General features: G+C 38.5%; 1 protein-coding gene across 1 annotated transcript; it reads left to right on the forward strand.

The window, feature by feature from the left end:
• Window positions 1-656: 656 nt before the first annotated feature.
• Window positions 657-15,467, forward strand: LOC109040431 (uncharacterized). The gene is made up of 3 exons (XM_072306477.1): window positions 657-1,199; window positions 1,823-2,566; window positions 6,179-15,467. The coding sequence occupies exons 2-3, from the start codon at window positions 1,896-1,898 to the stop codon at window positions 6,813-6,815; spliced, it is 1,308 nt and encodes a 435-aa protein (XP_072162578.1). The 5' UTR covers window positions 657-1,199; window positions 1,823-1,895; the 3' UTR covers window positions 6,816-15,467.
• The last annotated feature ends 120 nt before the right edge of the window (window positions 15,468-15,587 follow it).

The raw sequence follows: 15,587 nt of genomic DNA on the forward strand, positions 1-15,587 counted from the left end.
GTCATACTTTATTTTTTAAATGAAAATCTACTTAACATCCAGTCTCGAAAATTTCTGTGATTTTTCCTCTTCGTGAGGAGAAAATTCTGTGAAAATTTTAAGGAATGATATTGATTTGTTCTCCTTCAAAAAAATAAAATGTGAGCGTAGATTTTAAACACCGCAAACGAGATACGTGGTTTGGTAGTTTCACCGTCGTTATGTAAGTCATGGGTCCTTAATTTTCGTAAGTAATGCATCATTGACACTTGAGTGCCTCCGCTCCACCACAAGAACAATTTCCTCCACGCATCGGCATGAAAATACTAGTTTTTTTATGAGGGGGGGGGGGGACTTTTATTTGAGAAACGTTGGAGAAATTGATGCTAAAAATTGTAATGCTAAAAAACGGCACTTTTAGTGGTATATTTCTGAACCAACTTAATGTCCTACATATTTAACAATTATACTATAAAGATTATTCTCAGCAGTGCCAAACTGCCAACATATATATTTTAGAGTCAGAAATCTCAGTTTCAAAAATGGATAAGTACTAAAGTAAAACGTTTCTAAAAGGGTGTGATGTTCTTATAATCTTGTCCACGGCCACGCGATTTGCTGGGTACATGTCTGTTTACATTTGGTTTGGAGGTTAGGTTAGGGCTAACTTTCTCTAAAACCCCCTTGTGCCCCTCCTTTGGGTGTAGCATCTCATTAGTGGGCCATATTCTGCTGCATCAGCAGGAGGATCATCTGAACCGTTTCCGAGGCTTAGTAACAATATTTCTTTGAAAAATCAACAAATTTCAATTTTTTTGAAATTTATTCGGGCCTTGTGAAATTTCATGAAATTTCACGTGAAATTTCATGAAATTTCAAAACGTGAAATTTCACTTTCCATCTCTGTTAGTAAATCGTTCTGAATAATTGAAATTCATAGGTTGGCTGCATTTCTGGGCCCTAACTTTATCCGCAGAAGCATCGGTGAAGGCCTGATGGATTTTCGGAGTTTCACATATGTCCATACTCTCGCTATACAGGTACTCTAGATTGGCCAAACGCAAAAACCTCCAGTCAGTTTATTAGTTTATTTACATTTGAGAATCTTGCATTTGATTTTGATTATTTTCCTTTTTCAGTTTTTACATATCAGTATTTTCTTGTTTCCTGATTTCATTATTCTATCCATGGATTTCGCCTTCGATTTTTTCTGATATGAGGTAAGTCTTGGTATTTCTAAGTATTTATGTGAACTTGTGAATCCAAGCCATCTGCATCTCTTGTGTTATCTGTAACTAAGTAATGTATACTGTTTTCTGCAATTATTTTCAAAATTTGATTTGATTTATCCCTGTCTTACTTTAGCTCTAGTCATTAATAACTTTGAATCCGCTGAAGTCAATATGTTAGTAAGTAAATTATATGATTTCATCTTTTATGCATGTCATGACTGATAGTTCGTTAACGGACAGTAAAGAGCTGGTTGATGCTGCTCGAATTGTTGTTAATATTTTTCATATTTCTGAGCTCCCAAGGTACTAATTACTACTGAACAATAAAATATGCCCCATCTATGGTTAGAAAACAAAATGCGCTCTCATGGGTTAACGCAGTGAGCGGGTGCAAAGGCCTATCCCTCAAGGATGGTATTATTCGAATGCGGACACCACCACTAAGCTGCCACCAGGACCTTTTATTGAAGTAGAATATTGGAAGGACAAAGTACCCTCTTACAACATTGTCTGTGACTGATTGTCAATCGTAATTATCCGTGAAAAACATTGTACTCCCCAACCTAACTATCGCCTGGAAGTTGAATTAATTGACCATTCTTTTGTTTCAGGAAATCAATTGAGTATTTCAAATTGCAGGCTACTTGCACCCTTTCTTCAAGTAACTAACTGCAGATAAGAACAATGGAATTTCTGGAAAGTACATTCAGAAACTTTGTATTGGTAGGAAATTGCATTCAGCAAGGCAATGCTGATTTTCTAGCTTTGCTGGCTCCAAACCTTGCTCATTATTACTCGACATTCGTCCGTATCAAAGACTTTTTCATTGATGATGAAAATGTGAGTGAAATTCTACTTTCTGTTTTAAATCTCTTTCGCCATCAGTTGTATCGATGTGATAGTCTTCTAATGCAAGCAACTTGCACTAGCCGTGTTGAGTCAAGATTACCAGTTGTAAGAGAACAGCATGTGGGTCAACCTCGTCTAGACATTCCTGTGGACCAAGTTGTAACACTCCACCGTTGCGGCTTAACCTGGCCGAAAATTGCCAAAGCTCTGAATATTTCTCGGCAGTCTCTATGGAACTTTAGACGTCTGAACAATGTACATGATGCTAGAGCTTACAGCAACATTAGTGATGAAGAGCTGTCCAATATGATTTCCAGCATCAAACAGGAACATCCATCAATGGGTTATAGATACATATGGGCCAGTTTGAAAGCTCGGCAGATTTTTGTCACATGGGAGCGTCTCATTTCTTCTGTCCGATTGATTGATCCTATCGGAATACTCAATCGATGCCGCAGAAGGCTAAGAAGAAGACAATACTGGGTGAAAGGTGCAAACTACATGTGGTATGTATTACTTACTTTTATGGCCTGCCACCTAAGCAGTTCACCATCGAAAGTCTATTATATAGGTTATGTAATGAATCAGTTCTGGGTGGGAGAGAAAAGGACGCTTATTGACACGGGTCTATTTTTGCCTACCTCCCTCGTACTGGATTGATTTTTGGATATTTTGTGGCTTAATGCATGCAAAAGGCGAAAAGCAGCATGACTTGTCCTATTCTGTGTTGTATCAGTGGTAAAGATTTGTTGCCCAAACAACTGGCAAGCTGATTTTAATTAAAAAATTAAATGTAAAAGTGTCAAATGTTAAATGTGAAGTGTGGCAGTTGAAGAAGCGCACCCAAGAAATGCTCAAAGCGACAGAGATGGATTTCTGGCGAAGATCGGCTGGAATCTCGAGAAGAGAACGCGTCAGAAATGAACAGGTCCGAGAGATAATGGGCGTTGAGGGACGATTGTGCATGATATCATGACCAAGCAATTGGTATGGTATGGGCATGTGCAGAGAATGGCTGATACCAGGTTGCCGAAGTAGGTGTTGGAGTGGGTCCCCCCAGGTAGGCGACGGAGAGGGCGTCCAGCCAAACGGTGGGTAGAGGGCATCCGTGAAGAGATGGAGAGATGCCAGCTTCCGGAGGATCTCTACCATGACAGATTCCTGTGGCGGGTAGGCGTCGCAGAGCGCCCTAGTGCGCCGTAAAAGCGGCTCATACATACATATCCAGGCTGTAAATCAACTCATTAACTATCAAACAAGATTCCTTTTTGAACTCATTTAGCCTATAATTTGTTGATTGACAGCTTTTTTTACGAGACCAGTTGCTCCAAAGTCCTGTTAAATTTCAGAAATTTTTAAGTACGAAAAAGGAAAAGGAAAAAGAAAATTTTAGATGCCAAACTTCCGAGATTGCCACAAACCTATGCTTCTAGTTTTAAAGCTCTCTTTTTCCCTTCATTTTCCCTGAAAAAAGAATTCAAGAAACCTTATGTGATCCAGGTGTTTTATTTGCTAAGTTGGCACCACCCACAAACTGGGAGGCAAATTCTTTGGCAGTGGCGTAAATAAAGTATTCACTATGATGTTAAACCAAAACCAAAGCTAAAGTCTGAAACCATGTAACTCAATTCCGACGTCGCAAAATTTCCGCCGACAATTTATTTTCTTACAGTAAATCCGTTGTACAGATTTGCATAAACATTTTACTAAATTTTCTCAAAAGCATGAAGAAAAAGCTGGGAAATTTTCTGACAAATTCAAGCAACGATTTTCCTGTTCAAAAGTAAAATCTTAGCAAACGTTTTGTAACGTCGCAATTAAGTCACGTAGTTTCAGACTTTAACCATCGAAAAAAAATTGGCCTCCGGCCAATCTATGCGCGGCGCTTCGCGCCGGCATTTGGGGGGCTTCGCCCCCCCCCCATCCGCTTAGCGGATTGGTGCGGGGACCGCACGGGACTTTCTCGCTCGAGCCGCCGCTTCGCGCCGGCATAGACACTTTTACTGGAATATTTAGAAAAATACTGCCAATTTTACAAAATCATAAAGTTTGATTGGAATTTTGATCACAGGATAATAGTTATGAAATTTTTATTCAAACCACTGAACTTTATTGTAAATGTCTTCGCGATATGTGATGAATTCATATATTCGGACTCGACTTGTTGATTTTATGAGGCATCTTCAATTAAATATGTAATTGATTAACAAAGTCTTCTGTCAAAGATGGCGATCCGTAAAAATGTTAGCTTTTCTACGATTCATTAGGATCCATTAGATTCATTGACATCATACTTCAGATACGATTTTATATTATAATCTCTCCTTAAGCACGGTCAAAAGCCATCAAATATCTACTTGAATGGGTAGAATGACTATTCGATGTTCAAATAGTCTTAAAACTAAACGGTTTTCGCTTAGCATCTCCCAAATTTTAAATTTGGCGGGCGAATCTACCTGCTGGAAGGTTCATCACACGCCCGCCAGGAGCGCCATCTCCTTACCGCGTATCCCTGTAATTCAAAGCGAAAACAATAGAGAGCGCTGAGAGCGCCATCTCCTTGCTGCTGTCGACAAACGTCAACATACCTCGGATTCTAACAATTTATAACCTCTTTATTACATAGAGAAAAAAAAGGAGGTGTTTGCATTTCGGGCATCTTGGAATTTTTGATGACTTGATGACGTAGGTGGGTGCAGTGTGAAGGGGACGTTCCTGTAGCTGTACCCACCTACGTCATCAAGTCATCAAAATACTCCAAGATGCCCGAAATGCAAACACCTCCTTTTTTTTCTCTATGCCTTTATTAAGTAACAAGCATTTAATCAGTCACATTTGTGCCGTATTATTATATTATATTTGTGCTTAGTACCTCGTAAAAAGGAACCGCGAAAGATGGAATCTGCCGGGATTCTAAATTCATTAACAACAAACATATTAGTATTTAATAAAGATGTGTCAGTTCTTGCGTCAGCTTGATGACTCATAGTAACTATATATTGTATATTGTAAGTACCTACCTAATTAGTTGTCTAATTTTGCTTGGCGTATACCTACGGAGTAATTTTGGAAATAGTATATGATGCATTATATAATGCATTTGAATTCCTAGGTTTCACCTGACTCAAAGCGTTTGCTGCTATTATCTAGAAGCGTTCCGACTCATTTATCAGAGAATTGAGCGTTTCCTATCGGCCCCTCTGCAATTATGAGATTAGTCCAAGAATCCTTTAGGAACTTAAATTAATGACTCAGATGGTGCTTTTGAGCCAACTTTCAAAGAATTAAAGGCATTTTTTCAAAATCTACAGTCCATGAGCTCTCCGTGTGACCGAAGTGCTCTCCTCGCTATATGATGCGTAACCCTTCAATTTTTAGTTTAGTCCAAAGACCTCATAGGAACTTACATTATTGAACCAGATGGTGCTCTTATGCCAACTTTCGAAGAAATGAAAGGCATTTTTTTCAAATTTACAGTCTTTGAAAATGAGTTGTTTGTGTGATGTCGCGGAGCAAAGTGCCCTACTTTTGGGCCTCGTAATCCCTTGAATTTTGAGTTTAGTCCAAAGATCTTTTAGGAACTTAAATTAATGACCCAGGTGATGTGCTTGATGCCCACTTTTAAAGAATTAAAAGGCATTTTTCAAAATTTACGGTCCCTCAAAATGAGCTTTCCGTGTGATTTTGCTGAAAATGGACCTTTAACCCAATTTGACCCTAGCCCCCCCAAATTTTAGCGTACCCCAAAATCGTTGGACGTGCATAAGGAGACCATAAATATGGTGTTCTGTGAGAATTTTGAATGAAATCGAACAGATAGATTCTGAGATATCGCTGTAGACAGATTTGGGGGACGTCGGACGGACGGACACACATTTTTTCAAGTATGGTTATTTTGACTCCTGGGACCTTAAAACGTCTAGAAATGATGAAATTTCAACTTTTTTTTTTTTTTTTTCTTGGAGGATGACAATACTTCCTCTCTACCCTAGGGGAGCGAGAAAGTAAAAATTGTCTCTGAACTGATAAAACTTCTAATACCATACTTACCCCTTTCTCCGAAAAAAAAAAACTATTTTGTTGTGACACTGTTCTACAAGAATTTGCTTAATTTTCAGGCACTTGGATGGTAACGAGAAACTCGTCAATTGGAACCTGTACGTACATGGATGCACTAATGGGTTCAGCCGTCGAATCATTTATCTTCGGCTTGCCACAACAAAAAAAGCTGAAACAGTTTTAGATATATTTACTCAAGGAGTGGATAAAAATGGGTTGCCTATGCGAGTGCGTGGGGATTGGGGTACAGAAAATGCCGAAGTGATTAATTTCATGGAATCACGACGCAGCAACATTGATTCACCGTTTATTCAAGGTAGAAGTGTGCATAATACAAGAATAAAAAGATTGTGGGCAGAGGTTAACTTAATTGTGACCTCAAAATTTCGACAGATCTTTTATTACCTTGAAGATAACAATTTTTTACACCAGTCGTCTGTTCTAGACTTGTTGTGTTTAATTTACGTGTACTTTTTTAGGATACAGCAGAGTCTTAACAATTTGACAAATTCCTGGAATAATCATGGATTAAGAACAGAACGGTATGTAAGTCCTAATGAGTTATGGCTTACAAGTTTGCTCCAACTACATTCTGAAAGAGATTTATTTTCTCTGGAAATGCTGCCAGAATCCTTAGATTTAAATGAAACAGTAGCACCAACTAATTTTCAAATGAGAGCTTTGCTAATTTTTTAGGCGCCACTTTTGGCCGTTGCCCCTTATTTTTGATTGAATTTAACTTAGAGGGCATGGTAAAGCTGGAACACGGGACAGTGCATCTTCGAACCTGCATTGAAGATACAAATTACATGAACTTCACAATAAACCTACGATTGTACAAAAATCAGTGGATCAAGAGCGAGATCTGAAACTAACCTTTAACTGCTATCTCCCTCTCTGCTTGCCAATTTTCGGAAGAGAACTGGTCGTACGTTCCTGCTGCACTAAAAATATGAGAGTCTGCTAGCGCTTGCGTTGCTGCCAGACAATTAGTGGCTTCCATGACAGATTGTATCTCCGCTTTGACATTGGCATTATGAACATCATTTATGGTCAAAGGTGTATTCTCGTCGAATTTTTCCAGAATGAGAGAAACTAAATTTGGGGTTAAAAATACAGGATAGGGACCATTATGAAGAATGGAAAGTACCATTATTTCGCCCATGTCTTCATAAAAACCAGATTGTATCCCTGCAAACCTATATCTCAAAGATTTGTTGTAAGGGTCACCTTCCAAAAAGGTAGATTCCTGCATACCTTGAAATGCTATAGAAAACATATCTTTCAACGGTCCATTTCCCATACCGCGTTCGTTATGAAACTTCACGTGTAGAGATGAAGCAGGGCCGATTCTTTTGAGGTCCGACCGCAGCTGAGCCAGAACTGATTCTCCAGAACCACGCAGAATAGTGATCCTTGTTATTTCCGATGTCTTGATTTTAGAGGTACAGGAACGGATTACTTCTTCAATTGACGGTTTCTTCATTCCAGCAGATGTGATTGATTTTACATCAACAAGTTTATGTGTGATACCAAACTCATCAGTAAAATACCAGGTTCCATCTGGATCTGAAGGAGCCTTCATAACTTTTGGTTGACAGTGACCAGAATTAGATGAGGAAGAGGCTCTTGGTAAAAATATATCTGACTCTGATGAATCTGAACTATCTTCAAGCTTCAGGGTTTTTTTGAAATCTTGATTTGAATTTGACAGTCGAGATTTCTTGGGCGAAAATGAATCAGAATCAGAACTTTCAAGATTTATGACTTCTTTAGAAACTTTATTTGATGTTCTGGGCTTCTTAGTTAAAATTACATCCGAATTAGAGGACTCAGAATTTTCAGGATCTGGGATTTTCTTGGATCCTTGATTTGACGTTGTGCGGTTTTTACAAAGTAAGGTATCAGAGTCTGAATCTGAAGAGTTTAAATCATCTACTGACTTTTGAGAGAGAATTCGAGCATACATTACTGTCTTGGTGTACATATTTTTGAAAACGATTTCACCTGTAAGTTCTAAGCCCGGCTCAAGGTCTATCTTGACTGAATCTCCATATTCATCCTGTAGTATTTCCACTTCTTCATCTTCCTTAATATGCTGTTTAAAGACTTTCTTAATTTTGTCTTTGATTTCTATTTCACTTGATTTTTTTTTTAAAAACGATCGTGTCACAGATTCGCTTGCTCTCCCTGTATGCTTTTAATTGTTTGGCATCAGGTACTTTACAACAATGATTGTCTACTAGAATTATTTTTCTGGTGAAGTCTGGATACTGCTCCTTGCTGCAAGTTTTCCGTTTGGTGAAACGCTGTTGAGAAAATAAACTATTTGCAGAGACAGGTGGAGTTGAACTGTTTCCACCTATGGACGGCCTGAAAAGGGAACGGGAAGATATGATATTCTTCCTGTCATAAGCAGGTACAGTTGCAGCATCAATTTGAGGAGTACTATTGTTTCTAGGAGTTGTTGTTGCGCTAGTATCTCTTAAGAGGGCTTCAACTGCATCTGGGTCTTCGGATAGACGTTTGAAAAGTCCTTTTAACTGCTCGGCACTGAATGACTTTCTGAAAAAAATATTAAAAAACATTAGGTGATTCATTGAATCTGAGAATGGAAGTTTATAGAATTTCTGCATATAGTTAAAACTCAAAAAAATAAATAAATAAATAAATGAGTACATCTATTTCTGAAGAGGAGCTGTCCATTGAATGAACAAGTAAAACCTAAATTCTTAGTTCATCGCTTTTGTGCCCTCCCAACTTTTAGCGCGGTAAATTAATTCTTTGCAGTAACTGCACTAATGGGTCAGTTTCACAAGTAACAAATCCTGTTTTGGGAAAAGTAGGGTTGTAGAATAGAGAATTAAAAATAAATGAGCCGAAGCGTAAAATCATACGAGTTGTTACCGAGAAACTGCAGAAATAAGATTCTGTAAAATGACATCCATGTCCGAGAGCACGGCTGAGTGTGTTGTTGTGCCTGAGTGTGAGTGATGTCACTGTATCTATGGTATGGATGACAACATCTTGAGGAATCTAATTCCTGCAGTTTTTTGGAAACTACGTAAGGTACCATTTTGTGCGTCGGCTCATTAATCTTTAATGGCCCACACGATAACTCAACGTTTCTAAAAACAGGATTTGTCACCTGTGCAACTGACCAATGCACATAATAATTGTACACGATTTAATGAATGAAATTATAGTGATATGAAAGCACAAATTGAAAGAGTTACGCAAAGAAAATAGATAAACTTGAAACCTGCCCATAAGACCCCATGGAATGCAGATACTGATTTTGCGTTTTACTGTAAGTTAGCATTCCTGCAATTATTGCACTAAAAGTTGAAAGGGTAGTTTTACAGAGTAACAGGAATAAAATAGAAAAACCCCTTCGGCTGGCTTACAAGATAAGGCAGATTTCTTTTCTTATTTAATCAAGATGATACATTGAGTTGAGTTGATGGGCAAAAAATCGTAGCATGTCCAACCTTTAAGCAGAACCATTGGATCTGGATTAGAGCAATACAAAATTTAAAAGAAATTTCATTATTTTAAAAGAGAAACCAACCGAAGGTCTGTTTAGAGATGACGTACAGCACTTTTTCAGATTTTTTTTCCCTCTCCCCGCCCCTCATTGTGAGGAATCTCCAAATCCCTCCACTGAAAGATTCCATCAGGCTGAGCAGAAATTACATGAATCGTCAAATGAGTAAAGGTGTTAAGAAGCTCTCCATTGCCATAACTGGCTTATGATTTTTTCTTAATCTTTGAGTTTCTATTTTCCAAAACGTTCCGGCGGGTTTTTTTCTGAAAGCGGAAACAAAACTGTCCCAAAAAGTTTATCACACCTTGATCAGTAGAAGGTCAAAAAACAAGGAAAACCTTCAGCCAAAAATGGCAATGTTGAAAGCTACTTCACACCCTTATCCACTTGACCCTTCACATGTACTAGCTGCTTCAGCTCGCTACGCTCGCTTGCGCCGCTAGCCGGGGGCAAGCCCCCTGGACCCCCAGTTACTCGCTCCGCGAGTAACTGTTGGCTCGCTTCGCGAGCCAAATTTTGCTACTACCAGTGCTTAGAGGACTTCCTGGAGGCAAAATGATAAATTCAAAAACAAAGAATAGGAAACTAAAAATTACCTACTTTCAGAAAAAGAAACAACCTTGAAAAATAAATAACACTCCTGGAAAAGAAAATCAGAACACTTTTTGAAAATGTAACGGTGCGAAAGGGTGAAGATAAATCACCAATTCTCTTGGAGGAAGACATGAGCCGACCCCCGACATGAGTGAAACTGCCGTAGGACCCATGCTAGGGTAGAAGGGTGACACGTGTTGTGAGCAGGTAGGGATGGGTTTACGTGGAGAGGGAAACGGAAAATCAGAGGGTGGGAGGTCCCCCAACCATATGACTCGTCCAGCGTCAAAAACGCAAATATGTCGTTATCAAATCGAGGTAAATTTTGCAACTTCGGTCGCGCAAATCGAAAAACGAAGGGGTCTTGGCACATCTAGACTCTATGAGCTTTCATTTAAAACAAATCCGAGGAAAATCGGTCCAGTAGTTTCCGAGATCGAATTAGCACAAACTGTCCAGCGTCAAAAACGCTAATATGTCGTTATCAAATCGAGGTAAATTTTGCAACGTCGGTCGCGCAAATCGAAAAACCAAGGGATGTTGGCACGTCTACAGCCTAAGAGCTTTAATTTAAAACAAATCCGAGGAAAATCGGTCCAGTAGTTTCCGAGATCGAATTAGCACAAACTGTCCAGCGTCAAAAATGCAAATATGTCGTTATCAAATCAAGGTAAATTTTGCAACGTCGGTCGCGGAAATCGAAAAACCAAAGGATGTTGGCACGTCTACAGCGTAAGAGCTTTCATTTAAAACAAATCCGAGGAAAATCGGTCCAGTAGTTTCCGAGATCGAATTGGCACAAACTGTCCAGCGTCAAAAATGCAAATATGTCGTTATCAAATCTAGGTAAATTTTGCAACGTCGGTCGCGCAAATCGAAAAACCAAGGGATGTTGGCACGTCTACAGCGTAAGAGCTTTCATTTAAAACAAATCCGAGGAAAATCGGTCCAGTAGTTTCCAAGATCGAATTAGCACAAACTGTTGGAGGCCAAAAAAGGCCTTAGGATATTAAATATATAGATAACGCAGTCCGTTTGAGATTAGGAGAAAAAAAATTATATTTTAGTAATAAGTGATCTCTCCTCGTAGGTACCGCCCTCTTTGAAGGCAGAGTAGCAGGGTACCTTCCAAGTTGGTGCCCCTTAGAGGTCCCAAGGACAACTCAAAAAACCACAATCAAAACAGTAAGTTAGAGTCGGGGCGATCATTACATATTGACTGATTAACTCTGATAGAAATATGTAAACAGCAATGGCAGCGTATCAACCGAAAATACAGACTTTCAATTCGTAATATGAAAACTCTGAAACTACCCTTTTTCAGATACGCAGAATTCATGCATAGGGTCCACTTGATTTTAAAATGTAATTTAGTGATCGATATTAGCGTCTGAAAATCAACAGCCAAATCTTTAAAGGAAAATACATGTTACTTAAAATTCCGCCATTTCCATGAGGTTTAGGGAAGTCAAACCTGGTCAGCCAATCCAAATCGTTCAATTAAACACAAAAGTCTAAGTGCTTTTCGTAAGCTGAATATTTACATTTACACTTTTCTGACACTGCCATGGTGATTTTAGTGAAATTTTCTATGAGTATGACCTGCTGGTTTCAAACAGACTTTTTCTGGGCAACAAGCCTAATCCTTTGTAGTTTGACAAGGACTTAAGATTAAAGCTGAAATGAGAAAACATTTGTAAGGTGGCTCACTTTCGAAATTTAAATCAAAGCTTATAATAAACTGGACTTACTTTGGACTCGTGTTCTAATCCTGGATCTTGTAACCTAAATAAAAAGGAAAAGATTAGACAGACAATGAGGCAGAAATGCACCTGAAAATAAACTGCCACTATCAGAAAGGAATCAAGGCACATTCAATTTCGATGAGGAAAAGAGGTTTGAAGTTTTACATAAAAATTTGCTATTAGGAATCGTGTGAAAAGTGTCGAAACAGAAATATCACGTATAAAAAAATTGATACACTTGTCTCCCTTTACCAGTCTGTTTATTTGTTACTGTTTGTCTGCGCTGCCATGTGAAGCAAAAAGACTAAAATTACATATTTCGATGATGAATTATCATTTTTGGGTTGCCTATCTGAGCACAGACAATGGGATCGTCTCTCAAGTTAGACTCTCAATTCATGAACGCACGAACATGTAAACGCTCAGACCTTCAAATGTTTATGAATAGAGACCTCAAAAGACAAGCGGTGATACGCTAGACCACTGGTCATAGTGCTGTAACTAGTTGATACAAAGGAGCTGTCTCTGTCCTCAGTTTGAGTTTGATGCAAATTAGGGTTCGGCATAGGACTTCCCTCGGTAATGAATCATTAACATTTTAATGGCTGCAGAAACAAGTAGAGAGAAGTTCAGGATTTTATTTCGAATACTGTGCCTGCTCAAGGTAGATTTACGACAGGTATGCTTATGGTTTGACCTCGAATGAGAGCCTAAGTGTGAAGTCAGCTGGTCAGCTTCTCATTAGTGCAGACTAGCTGACATCAAATTAACATAACATAATCAGCCATTTGGAGTGATCGGTGAAGAACCAGGCATAGCTGGTATGAATCTACCTTTAGCACTTCATGTGATCTAACCGCGTCTAAGTGATGCGTAGAGAAATGTAAGAGGGTCATGGCAACTCCAGAATTTGTACCCAGTGATGTCACTAGGTACAAATGGAATCGAATAACCTGCCTACTTACTAATTATTTAACCTCAGTGTTAACCGGATTGATACAGGGTAACGTCGAAGGAATGCTATTGGCGAATGAGTGGAAATTTCAGCTGGTTGCTTGATGAAGTGCCAAAACCTATTGTTCCTTAACGGGTAAACTGTAGAGAATTGGACCGCGTTAAACAGAAAGGAACCAAGCCACATCAGCTATTGCCAAATTTAATTGGGCAATTTAATTTTTTACATGAAAACGGTTGTGTGGATTTTCGTGCAAATTTCAGTGAAAATTCTCCGTGGTGCGAAACAAATTCCTTAAAATGTTCAAAGGAATCCGAACAACCGTTCTCTCGTAAAAAATATAATTGCCCAGTTAAACTTGGCAATCGCTGATGTGGCTTGGTTCCTTTCTGTTAAACTCGGTCCAATTGTTGTTAACAGCTTTTTCCGGGCTACTTATGGGTGATTTCACGATAATAGGAATAGTCGTGTCGCCGTGGGTTATGAACGACATAGGGCAAAACGATTGAAAACCAAATTAATTAATCAATAGGAATGATGTCCCTGAACCTATCCATGCTAAAAAATATGATGAATTATTATTATATTTAATAATATGAGACTTTAAAGGCCGAAAATGTCCGGTCGGTTACGCGTCGCCAACCCCGATTTTGAAGCAAAAGAGCAATTTGCGGTAACATATCAGTACTGATCATTAACTCTTTGGCAATATTTGCTGAAAAGAGACTCTAGTGTTCAAGAAAATTGCCAGTTTGAATTGAAATGTTTATTATTGAGCGAGAAAAGTCATAAGAAAGAGGTGTCGCCACATTTGGCAACAAATTTTTGCAGTTGTATTAAGTGCAGTGTTTATCTCGCCAGATGGAGTCAGGAGTTTCAAAACTGCCATCAAATTGTTCGCTGAAGTCTTCTTGACAAAACCATTACTGATAAGTCAGTTTTTTTTACAATGAAAACTTAAATTATTATGAAAACCAGTGATTTTTACGTGTGTAGCACTAATTCCTCACTACTCAAAAACCTCAATTTAATAGTATTAAACTAAAACGAAGTCTCCAAAGTTTAGAAAACTTTTAAGGCAGCATTAATTCCACCTCATAACTCAAGAATTGCCAAGTTTCATCTTTTGTATCATCTTTAATCTCACATTTTTGAGTGTCGGTTACGCTGTGTCTGTTACGTAACCGACACAATTTGGCAGGGCCGCCATGTTTGCGTGGACCTCCAGCAGTCCCGCGGAAAGCGCTGATACCTGATTCAATGGCTTGTTTATCAATCACTTTAACTTTGCACTGAATCAAAATAGAGCGTGCCAAAGCTGGAAAAAGGAAGTTTAATACCTTTAGAATGAGGTAATGAAATCCTGTTAAAATTGGTGCACTTTTATTTCTCAGGTATTTCACATTTTAACTATTCCTGTTATCGTGAAATCACCCTTATCAAGCAGCGATGAGGGGTTCCCACTCCTTCACAATAACCTTGCTCCATTGCTCTATATCAATGCAGTTAACAACGAGAAGGTTTCTAAAGTTAGGCATAGGTGCACATGGTCAAGAAGCGCAATAGATAACAAGTGGAGGTTGAGTCTTTACTGAAACGACCGAACTTCTGGTTGCTCATCACCTATGAGAGATCCTTAATGAAATGATTTCCAAGGAGAGTTCAGAAATATGTGAAACCATTCTTACCATTGAGAAAAGAAAAATCCAGAGAACTCAAGAGAAGTCACAGAGAAGTTCACGATGGGAAGTAGGGATGTGCGATTAATCGAAAGAAACCGATTAATCGATTAATCGGACCAAAAATTAATCGATTAACGTGAACGATTATTGGTATTAGATTAATCGAATAATTCGACTATCGTTGTCGATTAATCGATTTTTGGGCCAGAACGTTCCACGTTGCCGTCAGATTTGTCACAGCTATGATTTAATGCGACTTCTAAACTCAGGTTTCTCAAAACTCGAGTAATGTCGCAGCTGACAGTTGTTTATTTTTGAGGATCATGCGCAGTCAACCGTTTTAGGTATCTGCACAAACTGGCACCGTCGTCGATCCGTCGGTCAGTCAATCCTCGATTGCTATTGGACGATGGCAACTATGTAGTTTCATTCCATCAAAAAGCGGGTAAATTGAAAAAAAAAAGAAAAACCTCATAATCAATAGTCTACCGTGATTTTTGAAGTAAAGTCTAGATTATAAAATTGATGGCTATTTTCAGTTAAGCATAAAGAGGGAAATGCACCAAATCACATTTTCAAAAAAAAAATTAGTTCAGAGTGGTATTGAGCAAAACTAACTAAACCCATGGAAAATATGTAACGGCCGAAATGTGAATTGAAAGTCAATGCAAATTGTGTTTTATGGAAAAGATAAACTTTAAACCTAATTTCCTCCAATTTTCTAGATGCGACTTGAAGCATTTCTGCTTAATGCTATCCATTTGCTGTTTCAAGATTTGCAAGAGCATTACAGTTCGCTCTAATCCCCCCCCCCCCCCCCCCAAATTGAGTGAAGAGAATCCCACCTACCTACTTATTGTTTTTTTTTTCTATCAGTGAATTTGTTTTTTTCTTGAAAGAATTTCTATCTCTCTGAATATTTGTTAAATTCGTACATCTTTCTCA

Source organism: Bemisia tabaci, chromosome 1 (assembly GCF_918797505.1).
Source record: "Bemisia tabaci chromosome 1, PGI_BMITA_v3".
Classification (NCBI taxonomy): Eukaryota; Metazoa; Arthropoda; class Insecta; order Hemiptera; family Aleyrodidae; genus Bemisia; species Bemisia tabaci.